This window comes from Clarias gariepinus, chromosome 20 (genome assembly GCF_024256425.1).
Source record: "Clarias gariepinus isolate MV-2021 ecotype Netherlands chromosome 20, CGAR_prim_01v2, whole genome shotgun sequence".
In the NCBI taxonomy this organism is placed as follows: domain Eukaryota; kingdom Metazoa; phylum Chordata; class Actinopteri; order Siluriformes; family Clariidae; genus Clarias; species Clarias gariepinus.
The window spans coordinates 2323413-2343496 of record NC_071119.1 but is presented as its reverse complement, the minus strand read 5'-3'; the positions used below and the strand labels follow the sequence as shown (position 1 = coordinate 2343496).

The following is a 20084-nucleotide window of genomic DNA, read 5'->3' as shown; positions in this document are numbered from 1 at the left end:
TACATGTTTTATAAATCGAAGAGCTTTTGTGTAGAGTTCATGTTGATTACCCAAATTCAAAGGTTCTATTCATTGCTGAGGATCAGAACCTTTAAAAGAAAATTAAAGAACCCTTTAGGAAGCTTAAGAAAACTTAAGAAAAAGAGAACTTTGGTGTATGTGTAACAAAGAAAAGGTGTGCAGTTTTGAAAAAATTAAACAAGGCAGATGTTCTGCACATCTGTAAATCATCCCCCCCATCATCTCACCCCCACACACCCACCTTCGCCCGTAGTGTGTGTGTGTGTGTGTGTGTGTGTGTGTCACCTGTTACGGCTCCTTTGCTCTACTTTGTCCTTTGAATGAAGAGAATCAAAGAGTCGAGAGAATCACTTCAAAGTGACTCAGTGTTGTTCTGAGTCATGAGGAGCGAAGTGGAGAGAGAGAGGAGAAAGAAAAAACTCCCTCTGACTCTCTGATCCAGGCTCAAAAAGAAGAAGAAATCCCCAACCTGAGCAGATAACAACATGTTCAGGGTTTAGATCTGAAATTCAGTTCTTACCAGCTTACACAACACTCAAGAACATGAGATCCCGACTCATAATAAACACTACATACAGTAATAAATGAATTATTAATCACTCTAACTCATCTTACTGAGATATAAGCTGTTTACATTAAATCATGTTTCATATTTGTTTTGGGATTAACAAAGATTAAAATTGTTTGCTTCATCATTTGCATTAAAGATTTCATTCTTATTATTAATTTTGCCGCAAACCAAAATCAATGCGGAACAATCAGAGAAACGAAAGAAAGAAAAAAAAAAAAAACATAAAGTGTGTGTGTGTGTGTGTGTGTGTGTGTGTGTGTGTGTGTGTGTGTGTGTGTGTGTGTGTGTGTGTGTGTGTGAATCGTCCTGCGGGGTCAAAGCGCGGTAATCTGAGGGCACGCGCCGGAGGGTTTACCCTATAATGGGAAATCAGGGGGTAAAAACATGTGGCAGAACAGATGCACCTTATGAATTATAATAACATGTTATGTACAGCCATAATGTCAGACACTAGTCATACGTGTGTGTTGGGGGGGGTATATATACTTATTGCACCTGATCGTACCTGTCATGCACCAGGCATTGGGATCACACACACACACACACACACACACACACACACAGTGCACACATGATTGCTCTGGACTTTAACAATGTCTTAAAATGCATATAATAAACTTCTTGGGGTTTTTTTGAAGAATATTTTTTATATATTCTAAATATATTTAAAAAAAACAGTGCTTGTTTGTTTTGTTCACATGTTGTGCTGTTTAAGCAAAATCATGAATGACATGTTAGTTCTTTTTCCCTAACACCATATTTTTAAGTCTTTAATTTCCTTTTACACTAAGAAAACAATATTAATGTAATCAACATCTGTAAATTAAGGGCTGATTTTGCACTTAAGTAAAATATAAAGATTAAACAAATATAAATCATGGTAAATGTTTGTATGTTGAGGTCAAACTATTAAAATTCAGTAAATTAGTTTCAGTAAAACAGACACAATATAAATATGTAAGGGCTACAAGAGGTGCAAATATTTTTGTTTATTGTACATGACAATATTTTTCATCTTTAATGTTGATACAGTGGATTGACACATTAGTTCTGCTTATTATATCATTCACACGTACATCATTGTTATTCATGACTTCATTTATACTGATGTTAACGACTGACATGTTTTTCAGACTTGAACCCAGCTTTTATGTTAGAGGATTAGAAAAGTCCAAGGCTTTTGAACATCAATAGCAATTACACACTGTGATGCTGTAGTTTTGTAAAAAGTTGATGACTATTAGTTACTTAAAATGCATTAAAACACAAAAGCTAATATCATCTGACTAGCCAAGTGCTTATTAGAACTAGCAGGTTCATCTACCATCATGAAATGATTCTTATTTTTAATTTTTATTTCATTTATTGAACCATATAATATAGATTTTACAGAAATAATAAGATATAATATTGGCAAAGGCATTTTTAATATCTCAAATGGTTCAGCTGTGGCAAATCCTTAAACTTATGGTCAAAAGTGATTAATAACTTCCTTAGTTTTACAAAATCAGCTGAGCACAGTACAAGCTTCTGTTATTTCACATTATAACACATTTCCCCTTTAAATGCATGTGCCCACTGTGCCCACTGTCTCTCTGATCTGCCCAGGCGGCGATACCACAGGTGCTTGGGCCCGATCACTGTTGTTTTGCAACCATATCTTCCTGAGTCTACTGTTGTGTACAGTTCAATTTCTATTGACTGTTTCTCTTCATTTATAGCTGATAACTATAAATTTAATCCATGTCTTCAACCAGGTAGAAGAATATATAAAGACAATGAAGTTGGGAGAAAATATTATGTCCTTATGTCTCAAGAGGATGTTAAAAGGGCTATAATTTTTTTATTTTTATTTTGGAGAAACATTAAGAAATAATATCTTATAATATCAGAATCTTTGAAATGTATTTCTAAAAATGAGCAAAATCTAGTGCTTATAAAAGTATTAGCCAAATAACGTTTACTAGCTATGTTTATTAAAAAATGATTATCAAAAAAAATTAAAAGAAAAAAATATATATTACAGTACATATTTATTTCAATTCAATTCAATTTTATTTTATTTATATAGCGCTTTTAACAATGGTCATTGTCTCAAAGCAGCTTCACAAAAATTAAAGAAATTCATTAAAAAAAATAATTAAAAAATAAAAAAATAAAAATATTAAAAATGATCAAAATAATAATAATTAAAAAAAAATAATAATAAATAAATTGTGTATGTGTGAGAAAAATGTGTCTAGATAATAATGAGATGAATGAATGAAATGTCTCTGATGAGCAAGCCAAGGGTGACAGCGACAGTAGCAAGGAAAAACTCCCTGAGTCCATTTATCTACTATGGCGTTCATATGTTTGTCACTTTAATGTGATATTTACATAGTTTTTAATAAATTTTTAATATAAAAAAATGGAGAACTTCTACAAAGGTGGCATGGTGGCTTGTAGTGGTTAGCACTGTCGCCTCGCACAGTTTTGATTGCATATCTGTGCGCATGAAGTTTGCACGTTCTCCTCATTCTTGGTGGGTTTCCAAAGACATGCAGTGTAGACTAACTGGCATTCCCACTGTGAATGAATGTGTGTCATAGAATGAGAATAAACATATTAAAGTCCCCTACATACGAACATTTGAGTTACGAACTTTTGAATATACGAGCATGCGTTTCTGAGTCTGGCGTTCACTGTCAGGTGTTCTGATCCTAAAGAACACGGTGTACTGTAATATTCTGTGCATGGACGCCTGTGTGAGCATCCTGGTACCTGCACAACGTTTTAACGGAACTCGTTTGTATGTAGGAGCCCCGGTTGGAGACCCCAGAGGTTCACAGATGGATGGATGTTTGGAATGAAGCACGAATCACGTGACACGCACGCGGTTTATCCAGCTGTTTCCGAACGCACGCGGGTCGTGTCCCAATCGGACGAGTGCGGTGTGAAAGTGTGTGAGTGTCTGTTGGAGGATGAGGGAGTGTGCAGGGTGTAGGGAGCGAGGTGGATTTCAGCTCAGACCACGCGGCGGTGTTTCATTTCACGCCGCGCTCTAATAATCAGTGAGTGAGTGAGGGAGGGAGGGAGGGAGAGATTCGGGACGGAGCGCGTGAGTGTCCGTGACACGGTTCGTAAGCACAGCGCTGCCGGTGAACATGGCGGCGTTGCGCAGGCTGGTGCTGTCGGTGCTGGGGAGCGGCAGCAGGTCGGCGGCGCGGGACGGCGTCAGGGCGCGCGTGCGGAGCGGCGGCGGCGGTGGCGGCGGCGCGGCGGCGGCGGGAGTCGGGCTCGTGGCCGGGGCGGCGGCGGGACTGTACCTCAGATACCGGGGAGCGCGCGCGGGGCTGAGCAGCAACGCGCCGGTACTGGCGGAGGATCCGGTAAGGAGGAAGAATAACCATCATCATCATCATCATCATCATAACGAGTGTATAATAAACATGATGAAGAATAATGATGATAATTGATCGCGTTAATTAATTAATTAATGGCAGTTTTCATGTGATCATGTGATTAAACCCAGTGTTCAGTTTGTGGGAGAAAAAAAAAAAACATCCTGTGAGTGTATCGACGCGGGACTGTCCTGCAGGACATATGATACACACACACACACACACACACGGTAACAGGATACAGCCCTGGCGAGCAACATCCAACACCATTACACACACACACACACACACACACACACACCACCCTGAATATTTATTTATTTTTTCTGCAACAACATCTTGTTTTTTTTTATTTTTTTTATTTCGATCCTTTTGATGTTTTATCATCTCTGTTCTCGCTCCGTCACTTCATTGTGTTTCGTTACAGAGAAATAAATCACAAGCTGGAATCATCAAACCTCAAGCTGTTAATGAATAATTAAGTAAGCGCTGACACTGGAGACTCCTTCCTCGCGAGGCAAAAGTCAATAGGCCTTTATTGTCTACATAAAGTAAGAATCCAGCAGACGTTGTGTAGGTCCTGGGATACTAACGCAGTGGTCTATACACAACTTGTTTTCACTTTTGTCTCCGGTTTGGTCGTCCCGGGATGCGCGGCGTGCGCGCGTGCACATGACGATGTATCCGAGTTCCACGATTGAGTGTGTGCGAACGCTTGTTCGAAAGATTTCTTCGAAAGTTCGTAACTCGAGTGTTCATATGTAGGGGACGTACATTACAGTGAGGACCAAGCTGCTACATACCACATAAAAATGAACAAAACCAGCTAAAACAAACCTAACTAGCTAAAACAACAAATTAACCCCATCAATGAACAAAACCAGATGAGAACTTTGCAAAAAGACGACATAAACTTGGACACTGTCACACTGTAGCGTCAACAAATACTCCATCCACATGTTTATGTTAATCATGTTTTTATTATTATTATTATTATTTGTGCTTTGAGATAATCGTTCACCACCTGACCACCAATCAGAATCCAGGATTCGGAGGAGTTCTGCACAACATGGTCTCTCGCCTGAGTTTTATTTGCAGGGTCAAACAGTAATGTTTAAACGAGCGTGCAGTGAAAAGACGAGCCAAGGACACAGCATGATAAAAACCCGCCGTGTTAGCTCTGTCGTCTAGGCACGTCGCCAAGCAGGGGAAATAAACACACGCCGGTCCGGGTTCTGATTGGTCCGCTCGTTAAGGTGCTAATGGGATACGGTTCCCATAACAACAGAGACTTGTATAGTGGACGCTAGTAATAAATGTATTTAAAAAAACATGTTGAAATGTTCAAACAGTGATGTTTCTCATGGAGTAAGAAGTCTCCAGTGTCAGAGGTAACATCTGGCAAGCTTTATACTGAAATATCTAAAGTAATCATAAACAGAGTATTTCCACCTCATCATCAGTTACAGTTATATTCCTTATCATATATATTTGACTTGTTATTGCCACCCCACTAGAGACCTTTTGGCCGCCCCTCCCCTTAGACACGCCCCTAGGTGTAAGCGCAGAGTGTTTCTCATTTCTTTTTTTTTTTAATTGCAAGCACAGCTTTTTCTTTTTGAAAACACACAAAGACGCGTAAGGAATGATTCTGGACAAACAGGTTCAGGATGCCATTTATGTTTGTAATATTTAAATGTTAAGTGTGTGTGTGTGTGTGTGTGGTTCATATACATTCCCTGCATGCTGAAAGTAAAACTAAAACACCTGAAGCAAAGTTCTACGCTCGGGGGCGTGGCCACACGTCAGTGATAAAGAGGTAGACTGAACACTGTCACATTCTCCATACAGGTTCCATGGAGAACCCTACAGTATGACTGATCACAGGCTGTTAATGCCTAATTATCACAGAACCCTTAAAGATCCGACTGCTTATAGGAATATAATAAGAACTGAGAGCTAAATATTAAACTCCTGATAGGCTTTCGGTATCGTATCATATCATATCATATCGTATCGTATTATATCGTATCGTATTATATCGTATCATGTTGTATCGTATTATATCGTATTATATCGTATTATATCGTATCATATCGTATCATATTATATCGTATCCTATCATATCATATCGTATCGTATCATATCGTATCATATTGTATCGTATCATATCGTATCATATTGTATCGTATCATATCGTATCATATCGTATCATATTATATCGTATCCTATCATATCCTATCATATCGTATCGTATCATATCGTATCGTATTGTATCGTATTATATCGTAGCATATCGTATCATATCGTATCATATCGTATCGTATTGTATGGTTTCATCTAATGTAGTAGTACTCTGTAGTGTCGTATCGTATCAAATTCATATCGTGTTGTGTAATATCACGTCATATCATATTGTTTCATCTAGTATCATATCGTATCGTATCATGACATACTTCATGGTACCACATTGTATCCTATCGGTATTGTATTGTATTGTATCATCTGTTATCATATAGTATACATATACTAAGTATGATATAGTACAGTATAGTATAGTATCAGTATAGTATTATACTAAGTATAGTATCGTATTATATCGTTCCATTTCATGCTTTATGATATTGTATCGTTTCATATTCTATAATGTCATATTGTATCGTGTCATGTGGTATTTCATGGTAACATATTTTATCGTATTGGTATTATTTTGTATCATATGTTGTCATATACAGTAGTATTATAATATATTGTATTATATCATGCTTTATAGTATCGTATCGTATTCTATAGTATCATATGGTATCATATTGCTTAGTATCATATTATTACATATCGTTACGTATTCTATCACGTTATCGTATATTATTGTGGTATATTGTATCGTCTCATTCCGTACTTCATGGTGTCATACTGTAGCATCGTATACTATAGTCCCATATTCTATTGTATCATATCATAGTTTATGGTAACGTGTTGTGTCGTATCATGTTATTACATATCATTACATATCGTTATGAACTGTAATGTATTGTATCATATCATCGTCTCAGTAGTATCGTACAGTATGTTATCATATGGTATCATGTCTTATCATACAGTATGGTACAGTATTATGTGGTATAGTACTGCATCGTATGATTCCGCCCCTGTGTCTGTGTGTGATCCACCTCTTGCCCCTCCCACTCTTTAGAACCGGCGGTTGGACTTGGAGGATGGAGACGTGTACATGTCGTCCCATGAGCACCGCTTCCGGCTTTTCAGCTCTCTGGAGTACGAGGGACAGCTTTACATGACGCCTCAGAACTTCATCGAGTCGGTGACCATGAGTGAGCCAAGGAGTGAGTACACACACACACACACACACACACACACACACACACACACAAAATCTTACAAGTCCTCATCATTTTTCTGGTGTGTGTGTGTGTGTGTGTGTGTGTGTGTGTTTGTGTGCGTGTGTGTTTAATGATTAATAGATTATCACACAATAAATCACACCTTTCACACACTGTGTAACTTATATAAAAGTGTTTACATTAATTGCTAAATTGTTTAAGGAACATATTTATATCATGGTAGGATATTACATTTGAAATATTATTGAGTTAAAAAAGAAAAAGAATTGATAGTTTATAATATTTATTTTATTTAATATTTTGCATTAAATCATCATTTCAAACATAAAAACATCCCCAAAATTAGATTTATATTCAAAATTAAATTCATAAAACATAATTATTTGTGCATTAAGATTAAATAGTAATGTTTTAAAGTAATAATAATAATAATAATAATAATAATTGTTTTTAATTAAAGTTAGTAAAAACAATATTAAACAAGTTTTTAAATTAAGATTAATTATTTTTCTTTACAAAAATAAATACATTGTAAAATGTTCAAGATTCAAGTTTATAAATTAAATTATTTAAATTATTTTGATTTGTTTATTTTAAATATTTTTTCTTTTTATCAATATATATTTTTTTATACTTAAACATGTTACAATATTATTTTATGTAAACAAAATATAGTGTTATATTTACTGAAGTAAGTGTTATTCAGAAAATGGCATCTTTCATTTGATCCCGACCCATTATCAGGTGATCAAAACTATTGGAACACGGACCTAGAGACTGAGCGCTGTGTTTTTGTTATCATGGAGACTGAACAGTGTTTCACCTCCTGAGGAGGAGACAGAAGGGAGAACTTTAGAAACTCAAGTCAAGTCAAGTAGGCTTTTATTATCGTTTCAGCCATAAACAGTCCAGTACACAGTGAAACGACGCAACGTCCCAAGGTGCAACATGCAACATCAAACAGAACTAACTCGCTAACTAAAACATAATTAGCTGACTAGCTAAGCCAAAATCAACATCATAAATTAACAAAACTATGTAAATACTGGAAATGTGTCACCTAAGAAGAGTCTAGTGATGTCAGAGGGTCACGACCAAACATTACATTACATTATCTGTTCCAACACTTTTGATCATTTAAATACTGGGTGATCCGCCCCACACTATAGGTTGCGTAATGCCAGGAAATGTGAGCTGAACGTCTGATCTGCCGTCTCATCCTTATCTCTGTGGCCTTAAATCCGAATGTCTTCACCGTAGAGCCAAAACACAACCCTAGAATGGGTTCGCTGTTCCGATACTTTTGGCCCGGCCCGTGTGTTATTCACCTCCTGTTCCTCGTCGGTGTGTTATATTTAGTCAGAGTTGCTATAGTGCAGGATGGTGTGTTTTCGTCCTGCGTGTTCCACACCTGAGGCAGGTATTCCAGCACTTTAGTGAGAGTGCCGGATCGGGTGTGTCACCGAGTGCCTGCTCAGTTACATCGCACACACACACACACACTCACACACTCACCAGACAGAGCAGTGTGAGTCTGTTAGAGTTCTAGAGCTCAGTACTGCACACAGAACCTCACACTCAGGTACCCGAGCCTCACGCTGTCTCACTGACTGCAGCGGAAACGTAGACGTGTCTATATGTGGCTCCTGGTGTCACGTTTTATATTAATGTGTCAAACAGCTGCACACACACTCACACACACTAACACACACACCCACACACACACACACACACACACACACTTACACTAAAACATACACTAACACACATTATTTATTTATTTTTTGCTTTGTTTTTATAAAATACAGTGTGTGTGTGTGTGTGTGTGTGTGTGGGTGAAACAGACAGAATAAATAAATATAAGGTAAATTATTCATTCTCTCTCTCTCTGTAGTTAAGAAGTCCTGGCGGTGCCTCAGTAAACAGGTGCAGTATTAAAACACTTCCTGTTTTCCATTCACGCGTCACATGTCCACTAGCGCTAGTTATTATTCTAAACTACATTAAAACCTTAGCAGTAAGATGATAACACACACACACACACACACACACCAAGCATGTACACAGTGTACTTTAGCACGAGTGCAAACCTTTAGCTAGTTAATATGCTAACAATGATGCAATAATCAGTTAGCGCACTTAGCATGTCAAGTAAGCTATAATCCTCTAGCGCAGCTACTGCTCATTATTATTAAAGTGTTGTTAATAATAATTCTTCTGGTGACAGGAAGTGGAGAAGATCCTCTCGGAGACGCCACCGGTGTGGAAGGGAAGCTCCACCCTTTTCCGAAATCTGAAAGAGAGAGGTGCGTCACCGTTTTCATATTTTCTGAGCGAAACAGGAGACTTGTGGGCGGGTCTAGTCTCATCCAGGATTACTCGGCTAACTCAGATAATGTCAGTTGTTTCTGTTAATCACGTTATAATTCTAAATTGATTTATTGTTAAATCAAGCCATGACGTTTACTACTAACGTTAGCAAAAACATTAGCTGAACATGTAGACACCTAGATGGCTAATGTTATCTTTGGAAAGGCAAATTCTTTTGCGAGCTGGCCAGGTCAACTAGCTAGTCAGCTTGATAACTCAGCTAACGTTAGGGGAAGTTTTTTATGAGCCCTCTCAAAAGTTTTAGCACCCTTTACACTGTGCTAATGCTTTGTAAGGTCTCTCATGTCGCACCTTTTGCATGCACGCTTGACTAATTTGCCTAGAAGCAACCCTGTTGTTAACATCTCCGCCAGTGCTAGTCACCAAGACTCTGAACGTAGCATAGGGTGTGTTTGCATATCCTGAATTACGGAAATTTGATTATCAAATTTCAGCTACAGAAATCTGAGTTTCAGAAGGTCAGTAGTGTCTCTTTAGGCATGACTACTAGTCGTTTTAATCCATGGTACGAGTTATGGTTTAGCCTAAAATACTAAAATAGTAGCTAATGGTTAGGATTGGACATGCTAGTCATGCGAAGATGTATCATTACCTTCGTCAGAGTGTTTCCCTAGAATATTCTAAAGATTAAAAAAAAACTCACAGGAAACGGAACAAAGCCCTTATGCATGCTAAGCTAACTTCACTCCAGAATTAGCTCAGCTCTTTCTTACTAAAGCTGAATCTCTCTCTCTCTCTCTCTAACTCTTTTATTCTTTTTCTCCTGCTACCGTTCATTTTTCCAGAAGCTTGGCAGCGTTCCTGAATCCCTGAATGAAACACACAAAAGGAACGCGACTAAAATAAATAAACATGGGGAAGATCACTGACACAAGGGCTGCAATTAAAGTATTCGCGGATAGCAGCCTGGCTAATTCCCTGCGGTGATAATTACACACTCGCTTCACACAGGCTAACCTCAGCGGGACGGCTAATAATAAACCGCACCGCTCCTTTCTCATTTCCTTTTATTATTATCGTTTTAACTGCGCCGCCGTTTTAAGTTGTGCCATCTACTTGACTCCTTCGATGCCGTGTTACAGGGACAATGCCCAGAACCTGGTTCAAATCTGATGAAGTAATTGCTTTGAGTTTTGAGTGTGTGTGTATGTGTGTACGTGTGTGTGTGTTTGTTGGTGTGAACATCTCCAGGGGCTGGTTTCCAAAGAAGTAAGGAGCCCAGGTGATCACTGGGAATACAGCTGAAACTGAGGGAGGGTAACTGTTTCAGGAAAGGGGTGGAGAGATGGGAAAATTTGACCCCATGCTAAAGGACGTGCAATTTATCAGGCGGTTCCTAATGGGGTTCCCTGACATCCTTGAGATCCTTGGTGCAGAGATGCTGGAACCCTTATCGCAATGTTGTGAATTATCCCAAACTTCACACATGCCCCATTTCACTTCCTGTTAAAGATTGGTTAGGATTGCTCTGATTGACAGTAACCATAGTAACGCCGTCCCTCTCAACTAGCAAACATATCCATATTTCTTTGCTTTTGCTTTCTTCAGCCAGTCTTCAACTTTGTATTATCTCGAGGTTTATCTGGGGTTATGATAATTACGATTATGCTTTAAATTCACATATGCATCAAAAAAAGCTGTCTGGTTAACTTCATATGTCAGCAACTTTAGCTAAATACATAGCTTAAACTTAATAGCTAACATTATCTTCAGAAAAGGGTTTTTTTTCTTACAAGCCGCTAGCCAGCTCAACTAGCTAGTTCAGCTACTATGTTTTACTAATTTTTCCTGACATTAGCTTGTTTGACATGGATTTCCAACTGCATATTTATTTGAGGTATTTCAGTAATGTGAAAATAGAACTTGTTACCAGGATCTCAAAAGTTTTAGCACCCTTTATTTTTTTATTTACTACTGCTCTGTAGCATCTCTCCTGTAGCATCTTTTGCATTCACGCTGTGCTAATTTACCTAAGCAACCAACCCTATTCGACTAGTCGGTGTGGTAGCATGTCCAGATTTCCTGGGCTTACATCTGATTAACAATGTGGCTGGAAAATTAACAGCTATTGATTGCAGTTATGTGTAGGTGCCAGATTTGGCAGGAGGGTGGGGTTTGATTTTATCGCAGTGCTTATTTGTTTTGGAAAAAAGTACGAAAGGTTACTGTGGGGTTAGGATTAAGTACTGAGACAGCAGGACACATGCAATACTTACTTGTTCTGTGTAGCGATTATCCTGTACTGTACATCAGCCTTTTTTAGGGGACTTGGGGCACATCCTGGGAACGGGGTACCAGTCCATCACAGGGCACAAGCACGCCAACAAAATTAGCCTAATCTGCTTGAACCATTGTTTTTTTCCTTTCCTCATTCTTGTAAAACTTCAAAAAACCAAGGTCAACAACCATTTGGAATATAATTATCTACAACCAGCAGATCTAGCACAAATATCATTCCATATTTCGATTTATTCCTTTCCCTCCTATTCGACAATTTTTTGGGATCTGGTTTGAAAAATGAAATTTGATCAGAAGGTATCCTTGCTTGGTTCATGTACTTTTCCGACATGTAGACCATCTGATAACATCAAACAATAAAGGACAAATAATCTCAGCATCAGTTCTACAGCTTGAGGACAGCTAGAAGCCTGATGTTTTACCAGTACTCATGTTTGTCTGTTTGTGTGCGAGAAGACCAAGTAGGTATCACCCCCCTTGCTCTGGTAAGCGGCCTCGTGTTGGGTTCCTCTCCTGAGGCACAAAAGAGGGCTGGCCTGAAACAGTGTTCAGTCAGCTAGAACTATCTGTAGCTCTGCTACCAATACATGTTGAGAATGCTTTCAGTGGCTGTGTAGGTGGTAAGGTATCACTGTGTTCTACCCTCAGCACCAAAACATCCTTGAGAGCTTCCATCACATATCCTCTGTCTCACAAATCAGAGAATAAACGCTTGAGTGACTCTGGCAGTTCCTCCTGGAGTCTCTGGCCTGAAAAGGACCTGATGCTTTCCGACAGAATCTTTAGATTTTATTTGTTAAACTGGCAAAGTGTAAAACTGGCAAACTTTCATGATGGAGAGAGAGGAATGAGAAAAGAAACAAAAACAAAAAAAGATGAAGGATGGGGGATGAGACTTATTTTTGTGTATTTGTGTTTTTTGATTTTATTATGCAGGCATCATCGCTTACACAGAGTATCTCTTCCTGCTTTGCATCCTGACCAGTAAGTATCAAAATTTACACCAAATTTGCTCATTCTTTGTTCATTCATCGATTCCTTTAAAGTTTGTTTACCTTTCTTGGTTTATTCATTTATGTATTATTTCGGTTTGCACCTTGTAGTGTTCCTATATCAGTGTATGGGCAGGGTTTATGAGGGGTTTGTTAGCTTCATTAAAGACTAAATCCTAACCCATGTTATGGTTTAAGATCTGGCAGACCAACGCTTTCAAACTGAGCAAGACCCCTCGACAAGCCAATTTTGTTGATGTGAACAGCTCCAAATCCTCCACAGCATGCTGCCGCTATGTGTGCCTAACCATCTGATCCATCAGGTTCCAGATTTCAACAGCTTTTTGTTGTCTAAGTGCTCCAAATTTTGTGTTCTGAAATAACTCAGGCATTACAAAGTCGTTGAGTAGTAGCGTCGCATCATTAAAGCGTGTGTCTTCACCTTTTCCCGCTGCGCTGAAGCACTTCACTCGGCAAGTCCTCAAGAACACAGCGACCCTGCCTCGACATACCGTTCCCACGGCAACGTAACACCAAGGATAGACATGTGGTCCTCAACGAGGTCAAAAACACACCTGGAGAAGGTGACGAAAGGTGCTGTTTGTTACGAAAGGAGAGCTGGATCTCTCAAAGAGTCTGACTTTGAACTGAAGAGACTTCAAAGTTTTAATTAGTGTCAAGCTTGAGACAGGGGCTTCAGTGTTCATTTCTTCATCACGCTCGTTTCTTGGTTATTACGTGGACGTTGACATTCACGGTCTAAGGGTTCACATTTGTGGTAAATAAAGCAAGCAGATGTGAGAAGAAGTTTGGAAGACTATATATTACATCACACCTAAAGATAATCTTGATAACCTATACCTGAACCCCCCTTCCCCCCACTTACTGTCCTGGGACAATGCAGTCATGCGAGAAGTCTTCCTGACTAATGCGTTATCCGAATGACATCATATATAGTAACATACTTGATCGCATTATGAAAGCTGAATCTGTGTATATATGACTCACGTGTATTTTCTGCAGAGCCTCATGCTGGCTTTAAAATAGCCTTTAACATGTTTGACGCCGACGGCAACCAGATGGTGGACAAACAAGAGTTTCTGGTGGTGAGATAATCTGACTTATCTCTGTTTATCACAACCTTTTACTGGAACTAACACTGCTATTATTATTATTAGCTCCAAACACTTACTTGATGGATTTCCAAGATCCTTGTACCTATAGTTTAGCACATCTTCTTAGACAGCATCTATGCTCACACGATATTCTGTCCTACAGCTGCAGGAAATTTTCCGGAAGAAGAACGAGAAGAAGGGTCGCAAGGGAGATGCAGAGAAGTCAGCTCAGCTGGTAAGAGTCCGGACATGAGGTTTGGATAACGGTTTTGCATTAAGGATGAAAACTAACCCAACGCAAATCACTAACATGGTGAATAAATGCAGTGTGACAGAAAAAAAAACAAGGTCAACTGTGTGATTGGGGCAGAGCTGAATCTTCAGGAGATGAGGAAACTCTTGGGTTGAGTGATTTGGGAAGTTTTGGCTTTGGTATCTTTTTCCTTCCTCCTCTAGGATTGGAAAATGCATGGGGTTTAGTTATGAACACGATGGGACGTTGAAGTTAAATGAAATGACATTAGCATGGAGATTTGGAGATTAGGTGGTGGGATCAAGAAAAGAGATAATGAGATTGGTGTTGGAGCCAGTGATTGATGATTTGGACTCAAGAATATGGATTCTGTCAAGAAAAGAGTGCAGGAGATGTTTTGAATCAAGATTTCAGTAAAATGGTGTTGGGTCAACTGATTGGTCTTGGCAGCTTTAGGTTCTCTGGCTTGCTCTTGAGCTCAGGTTGGATGGACTGGCATCGTACTCATGTTCTGTTCCCACCAGGAATAGGTTTTGAATAAACCCTTATTCTGACCAGCTTAAACTGGTTAATTTGGCTCAGTTAATAAATATTAAATACATACAAAACAGCATTAGGAGAAGGACTATGGTTTTGGAGATGGGTGATGGAACTGGAAAAGACTGTTAGGTGAAGAGATACAGAAACTGTTATTGATGGGTTGACTGCTGTCCATAATTGAGATCTGGTTCAGACAGACAGACAGACAGACACTTTATTCCTTCACAAGATCCAGCAGTCCACAAATAGTTACATCTAGAAAAAAAGAAAAATAAGGTAAAAACAAGCCTATAAACAAACAAACAAAAAAAAAGGTAAAAGCTGTGCATATTATTGTGCAAAGTCAGTGGATTTGTGCATAATGTGCAAAAAGTTTGTGTTTAATGAGACCGTTATGCTATGACCTGACTAACCCACACACACACACACACACATATTTCCACGTGTGAGGTTAAACAGTCTCATGGCATGACCTCCTCAGTCTGTCAGTGGAGCAGGGCATTGACAGCAGCCTGTTTCTGAAGCTTCTCCTCTGTCTGGTGATTGTGTTGTGCAGTGGATGTGATGGATTGTCCATGACTGACAGGAGCGTGTTCAGTGCCTGGCACTCTGCCACAGATATTGGTCTTTCTAGCTCTGTACCCACCACTGAGCCTGCCTTCCTCACCAGCTTTTCCAGATGTGTGGCGTCCTTCTTCTTAATGCACACTGTTGCATAGAAGAGTGCACTCGCCACCACAGCCTGGCAGATGTTAAAAGATGCCAATCTTCTGAGGAAGTACAAGAAGATCTGTCCTTTCTTGTACAGAGCATCTGTGTTAGCAGTCCAGTCCAGTTTGTCGTACGGCTGCATCCCCACGTATTTGTATGTTCTCACAAGCTCCACACAGTCACTATTGATAGTGACAGGTTCTGGTTGAGGCCTGTGTCTCCTGAAGTCCACCACCATCTCCCAGGTCTTAGTGGTGTGAAGGTGCAGGTTGTTCAGGTAACACCATGCAGCAAAGTCCTGGATCAGTTTTCTGTACTTCCTTCTCCTTTCCATTCCTGATAGAGCCCACGATCGCAGCAAACTTTTGTACATGGCAGAAGTTGTACTGGAAGTCTGCCATGTACAGGGTGAACGGGACTGGAGAAAGGACAGTCCCTTGCGGCGCTCCTGTTCTGCTGATAATCAGAATAATAATTTGGAGATTGGCCAGTTGGTACATTGGGTAGCGCTGTCTTCTCACAACTTCTTACTAGGGTTGCCAGTTTTCACCCGAGCTTGGTTTATTGTCCATGTGGGTTTATTCCAGGTTCTCCGGGTTCATCCATATCCCAGGAACATGCCAGTATATAATAAAGAGGAAAAAACGCCGCTCCTGGGTAAGAAAATATGTGTGTCAGATGTTTGTTTTTTGCTTCCTATATGGGAGATGCTCGTTGATCTGATGATCAAAGTGAGGCAAAGATTGTTTGTTGTTTATCAGGGACAGGAAACACAATGTCTACCTGAGGGTGATGATGGTTTGTGGCTACATAAGTGTGATCTAATCAGCAGCTTACATCATGTTCATCAGGTAGAGGATCTCTTTAATATTTGATGGACAGATGACATCATGGATGCACAAAGGGAAATAAATTTATGGATTCAGCATCTCTGATACACACACACAGAGACACTTTTCTGCTTAAATGCTCTTTAAGCTGTTATAAAATCCCAAATGACTGGTTTTTTTGTATGTATTATGTGTGTATAAGGTATCGCCATGGCAACCATGATGACTGAATTTAGTTTTAAATACCCGAGTCCCAGTTCTGTAGACGTCTCCTCAGTGTGAACCTTATAGTGAAGAAGAAAGCAAATGTAAATGTTCTGTGATTTTTAACCACGTCTCCTGTTCTAACGTGTGTGTGTGTGTGTGTGTGTGTGTGTTCATCCTCTTTCTACCTCCCTCCCCTTCCTCCTCCGCCTCTTCGAACGCCACATAGAGCATGCAGCTCTATGGATATCATGTCGCCCCAGGCACAAGCGTATGTATCTCCACCACCACCACCACCACCTTGTGCCCTCTGACCTTTGACCTTATGTGTTAGATGTGAAAGGAAGGTGGGAAAACGGGACAAGCGCGCTGCAACAATCGACAGTTCTCGAGCAAAGCAGGGAGGTTTGACCTTCAAGGGTCAAACGATTTGTTTTTCGTTTTTTTTAAGTAACTGTTTGGACCCTGATTTAGGGGAAATTTAATTCCGATTGATCTTTTTTTTCCCGTAAAAAGTCCACTGCAAACTTCATCAGAGGCGCTTCGACTGACTGGAGCAGAAACACACTGAGAGCAAAATGTGTTTTCTATTGAGCCGCTGCTGAAGTGTTTTAAAGCGTTTAGACCACCTATGTGACCCGTAATCATACACACACCCTCTCTCTCTCACACACACACACACACACACACACACACACACAGACGACTGTAGAGTCTTAGAGAGCTAAGATGTGATGGATAAAAAAGATGAAAGAAAGAAAGAAAAACAAACAGCAATGTTACAGAATGGCATTTTTATAGTAAGACCTATTATTATTTAAAAAAAAAAGGAAAATATAATATACTGATCATGACCATAAAACAAATTAATTTCAAATAGCACCAAAAAAGTAAATAATCTAATATAATAAAAAAAATATTAAAATGTTTGAAAGTAGTAAAAAGAAAACAAAACATCGAAAAGTTTCAGAATAAGAAACAAAACAAAACAGCAACAATGAATATTCAAAAATATCCAAAAAGTTTCAAATTAACATATAAAGATTTTAAATCTATGAAAAACAAAAGTTTCAAAATATATCAAACGAAATAAATGCAAAATAGCGAAGAATAACTAATAAGGTTTAAAATAGAATACAAATTTCAAACTGGCAAAAACTAATAAATAAGCATAAAAAGGTTCAAAATTAAAGAAGTTTCAAAATAGCTAAAAATTCTAAATAGCAAAGAAAAAGTTTTAAATGACAAAAAAACTACAAAGTAAAATGTTTCAAAGTAGCAAACAATAAATTCTATATAGTCCAATAAAATTATTTTTTTTATTCTTATATAACTGATATATTTTTAAATTATTTATTGCTTATTAAATAAGAAAAAATAAAAATAAACCTATGTTTAAAAAAAAATCCTCAGACCTCTTAGACCTGTTTATTCTGGTTTATTTACATATTCCACATTGCGACTCTCCATTTCCATGTTGTTTTTAACCAGAAGACACTAAAACCTCATAAACACTAACATTTAAGATCCGTCAAAACCAGAAGAGTATATTATTTATAAAGACTTTGTCCCCCATGCAGTAACACCACTAACTGAACCTGTGGAATGACTCTCATGTAACCTGGCGCACCGTAGCCCTAGCGACCCCGCTTCTTTTCACATCCTGCACCCATTTCTCTTGCTAGCGGTCGCTAACCCACTAACGGCCGACCCTCCCTCAGGTGTCGAAAAAAGAGAGCCGAGAGGAGCGTGTGGCGCGGAGCTACTGGGACGTGTTGAGACGAAGCGCCAGCCAAGCGCTCTTTTCTGACCTGGCAGAGGTACAGCTTCAGCCCTCACGCCCTCATCCCTCGCTTTTTTCATTCATCATCCACACCACGAGCACATCCCTCTCCACCGGGGTCCGGGGTCCTGCTCTGACACACCTGATTGAACTCCTCGAACCCTTCACTGAGACTAATCAAGTGTATTAGAGCGGCCTGCTCCTGAATAACTACGGCATGCGGAGTATTTTAGCATTATTGCGTTAATTGTGAACATGGAAGGATCTAGAAGCTCTTTCACCGTTTATTTTTATTTGATAACAGCGAGTGATGGATGCACTCGCAAACTACACACACATTTGTGACGCTGTTTAGTGCCATCGCGGCTAAAGACAAACCACAACAAAGTTCTGCGAGAGAGATTTGATTAAATTGCACTAAATGCACAAAACTTTATTAATTATATTTTAATATGAGCTCTACTTTAAGACGTGTCTAAAATCCACCAGTAGGGGGCACCAAACCAAACCAAGAATGTCTATGGAAGTGGCGAGGGTAACGCCTGTACGAATCACAATCGCAGGTGATACACTACAGTCTACTGATTTTTTTCCCAACCAGTTGGCTACTTTTCACGTTTTCTAACAAAATTGCAACTTTGTCGCATTTTCCAACAAAATGGCTAATCTGTCACACTTTTGAACTAGTTTTTGAACAAAATGGCTACTTTGTCACGTTTTTAAACTATTTGGCTACTTTGTCACGTTTTTGGCTACTTTGTCACGTTTTTAGAACAAAATGGATAAAATCAAAATGAATCACAATTATTCTCACGTTTTTGAACAAAATGGCTACTTTGTCACGTTTTTAAACTATTTGGCTACTTTGTCACGTTTTTGGCTACTTTGTCACGTTTTTAGAACAAAATGGATAAAATCAAAATGAATCACAATTATTCTCACGTTTTTGAACAAAATGGCTACTTTGTCACGTTTTTAAACTATTTGGCTACTTTGTCACGTTTTTAAACTATTTGGCTAATTTGTCACGTTTTTAAAGTATTTGGCTACTTTGTCACGTTTTTGGCTACTTTGTCACGTTTTTAGAACAAAATGGATAAAATCAAAATGAATCACAATTATTCTCACGTTTTTGAACAAAATGGCTACTTTGTCACGTTTTTAAACTATTTGGCTACTTTGTCACGTTTTTAAACTATTTGGCTAATTTGTCACGTTTTTAAAGTATTTGGCTACTTTGTCACGTTTTTGGCTACTTTGTCACGTTTTTAGAACAAAATGGATAAAATCAAAATGAATCACAATTATTCTCACGTTTTTGAACAAAATGGCTACTTTGTCATGTTTTTAAACTATTTGTCTACTTTGTCATGTTTTCTTATAAAATTGCAACTTTGTCGCATTTTCCAACAAAATGGCTAATCTGTCACACTTTCGAACCAGTTTTTTTTAAACTATTTGGCTACTTTGTCATGTTTTTGAACCAAACTGTTGCTTGTCACTTGTCACTTGCCAAATTCCAAATTCCTAGTCATGTTTCGTCCTTTAATAAAATGGCTAAAACCTCGACAGATCACATCCGACACTCTACAGTGTTCCTTTGTAGCAAGAGGTTTGCCGTTTAGTAAGGTTAGGTGTATTAAAAGTAGATTAAAAGTAGTTTTATCTTTTAAATGACTATAGGAATTTAGCA

General features: G+C 38.7%; 1 protein-coding gene across 3 annotated transcripts in view; it reads left to right on the top strand.

Annotated features, from left to right (window-relative positions):
• Window positions 1–3738: 3738 nt before the first annotated feature.
• The window catches only part of micu3a (mitochondrial calcium uptake family, member 3a), a 29886-nt gene continuing 13540 nt past the window's right edge, over window positions 3739–20084 (top strand). For all 3 annotated transcript variants that reach the window (XM_053479422.1, XM_053479420.1, XM_053479423.1), the window contains exons 1-9: window positions 3739–3963; window positions 7169–7316; window positions 9229–9260; window positions 9562–9640; window positions 12900–12947; window positions 13979–14061; window positions 14234–14305; window positions 16838–16879; window positions 18330–18428. In XM_053479422.1, coding sequence (XP_053335397.1) covers window positions 3739–3963; window positions 7169–7316; window positions 9229–9260; window positions 9562–9640; window positions 12900–12947; window positions 13979–14061; window positions 14234–14305; window positions 16838–16879; window positions 18330–18428 — 828 coding nt within the window. The remainder of the gene's footprint in view (window positions 3964–7168; window positions 7317–9228; window positions 9261–9561; window positions 9641–12899; window positions 12948–13978; window positions 14062–14233; window positions 14306–16837; window positions 16880–18329; window positions 18429–20084) is intronic.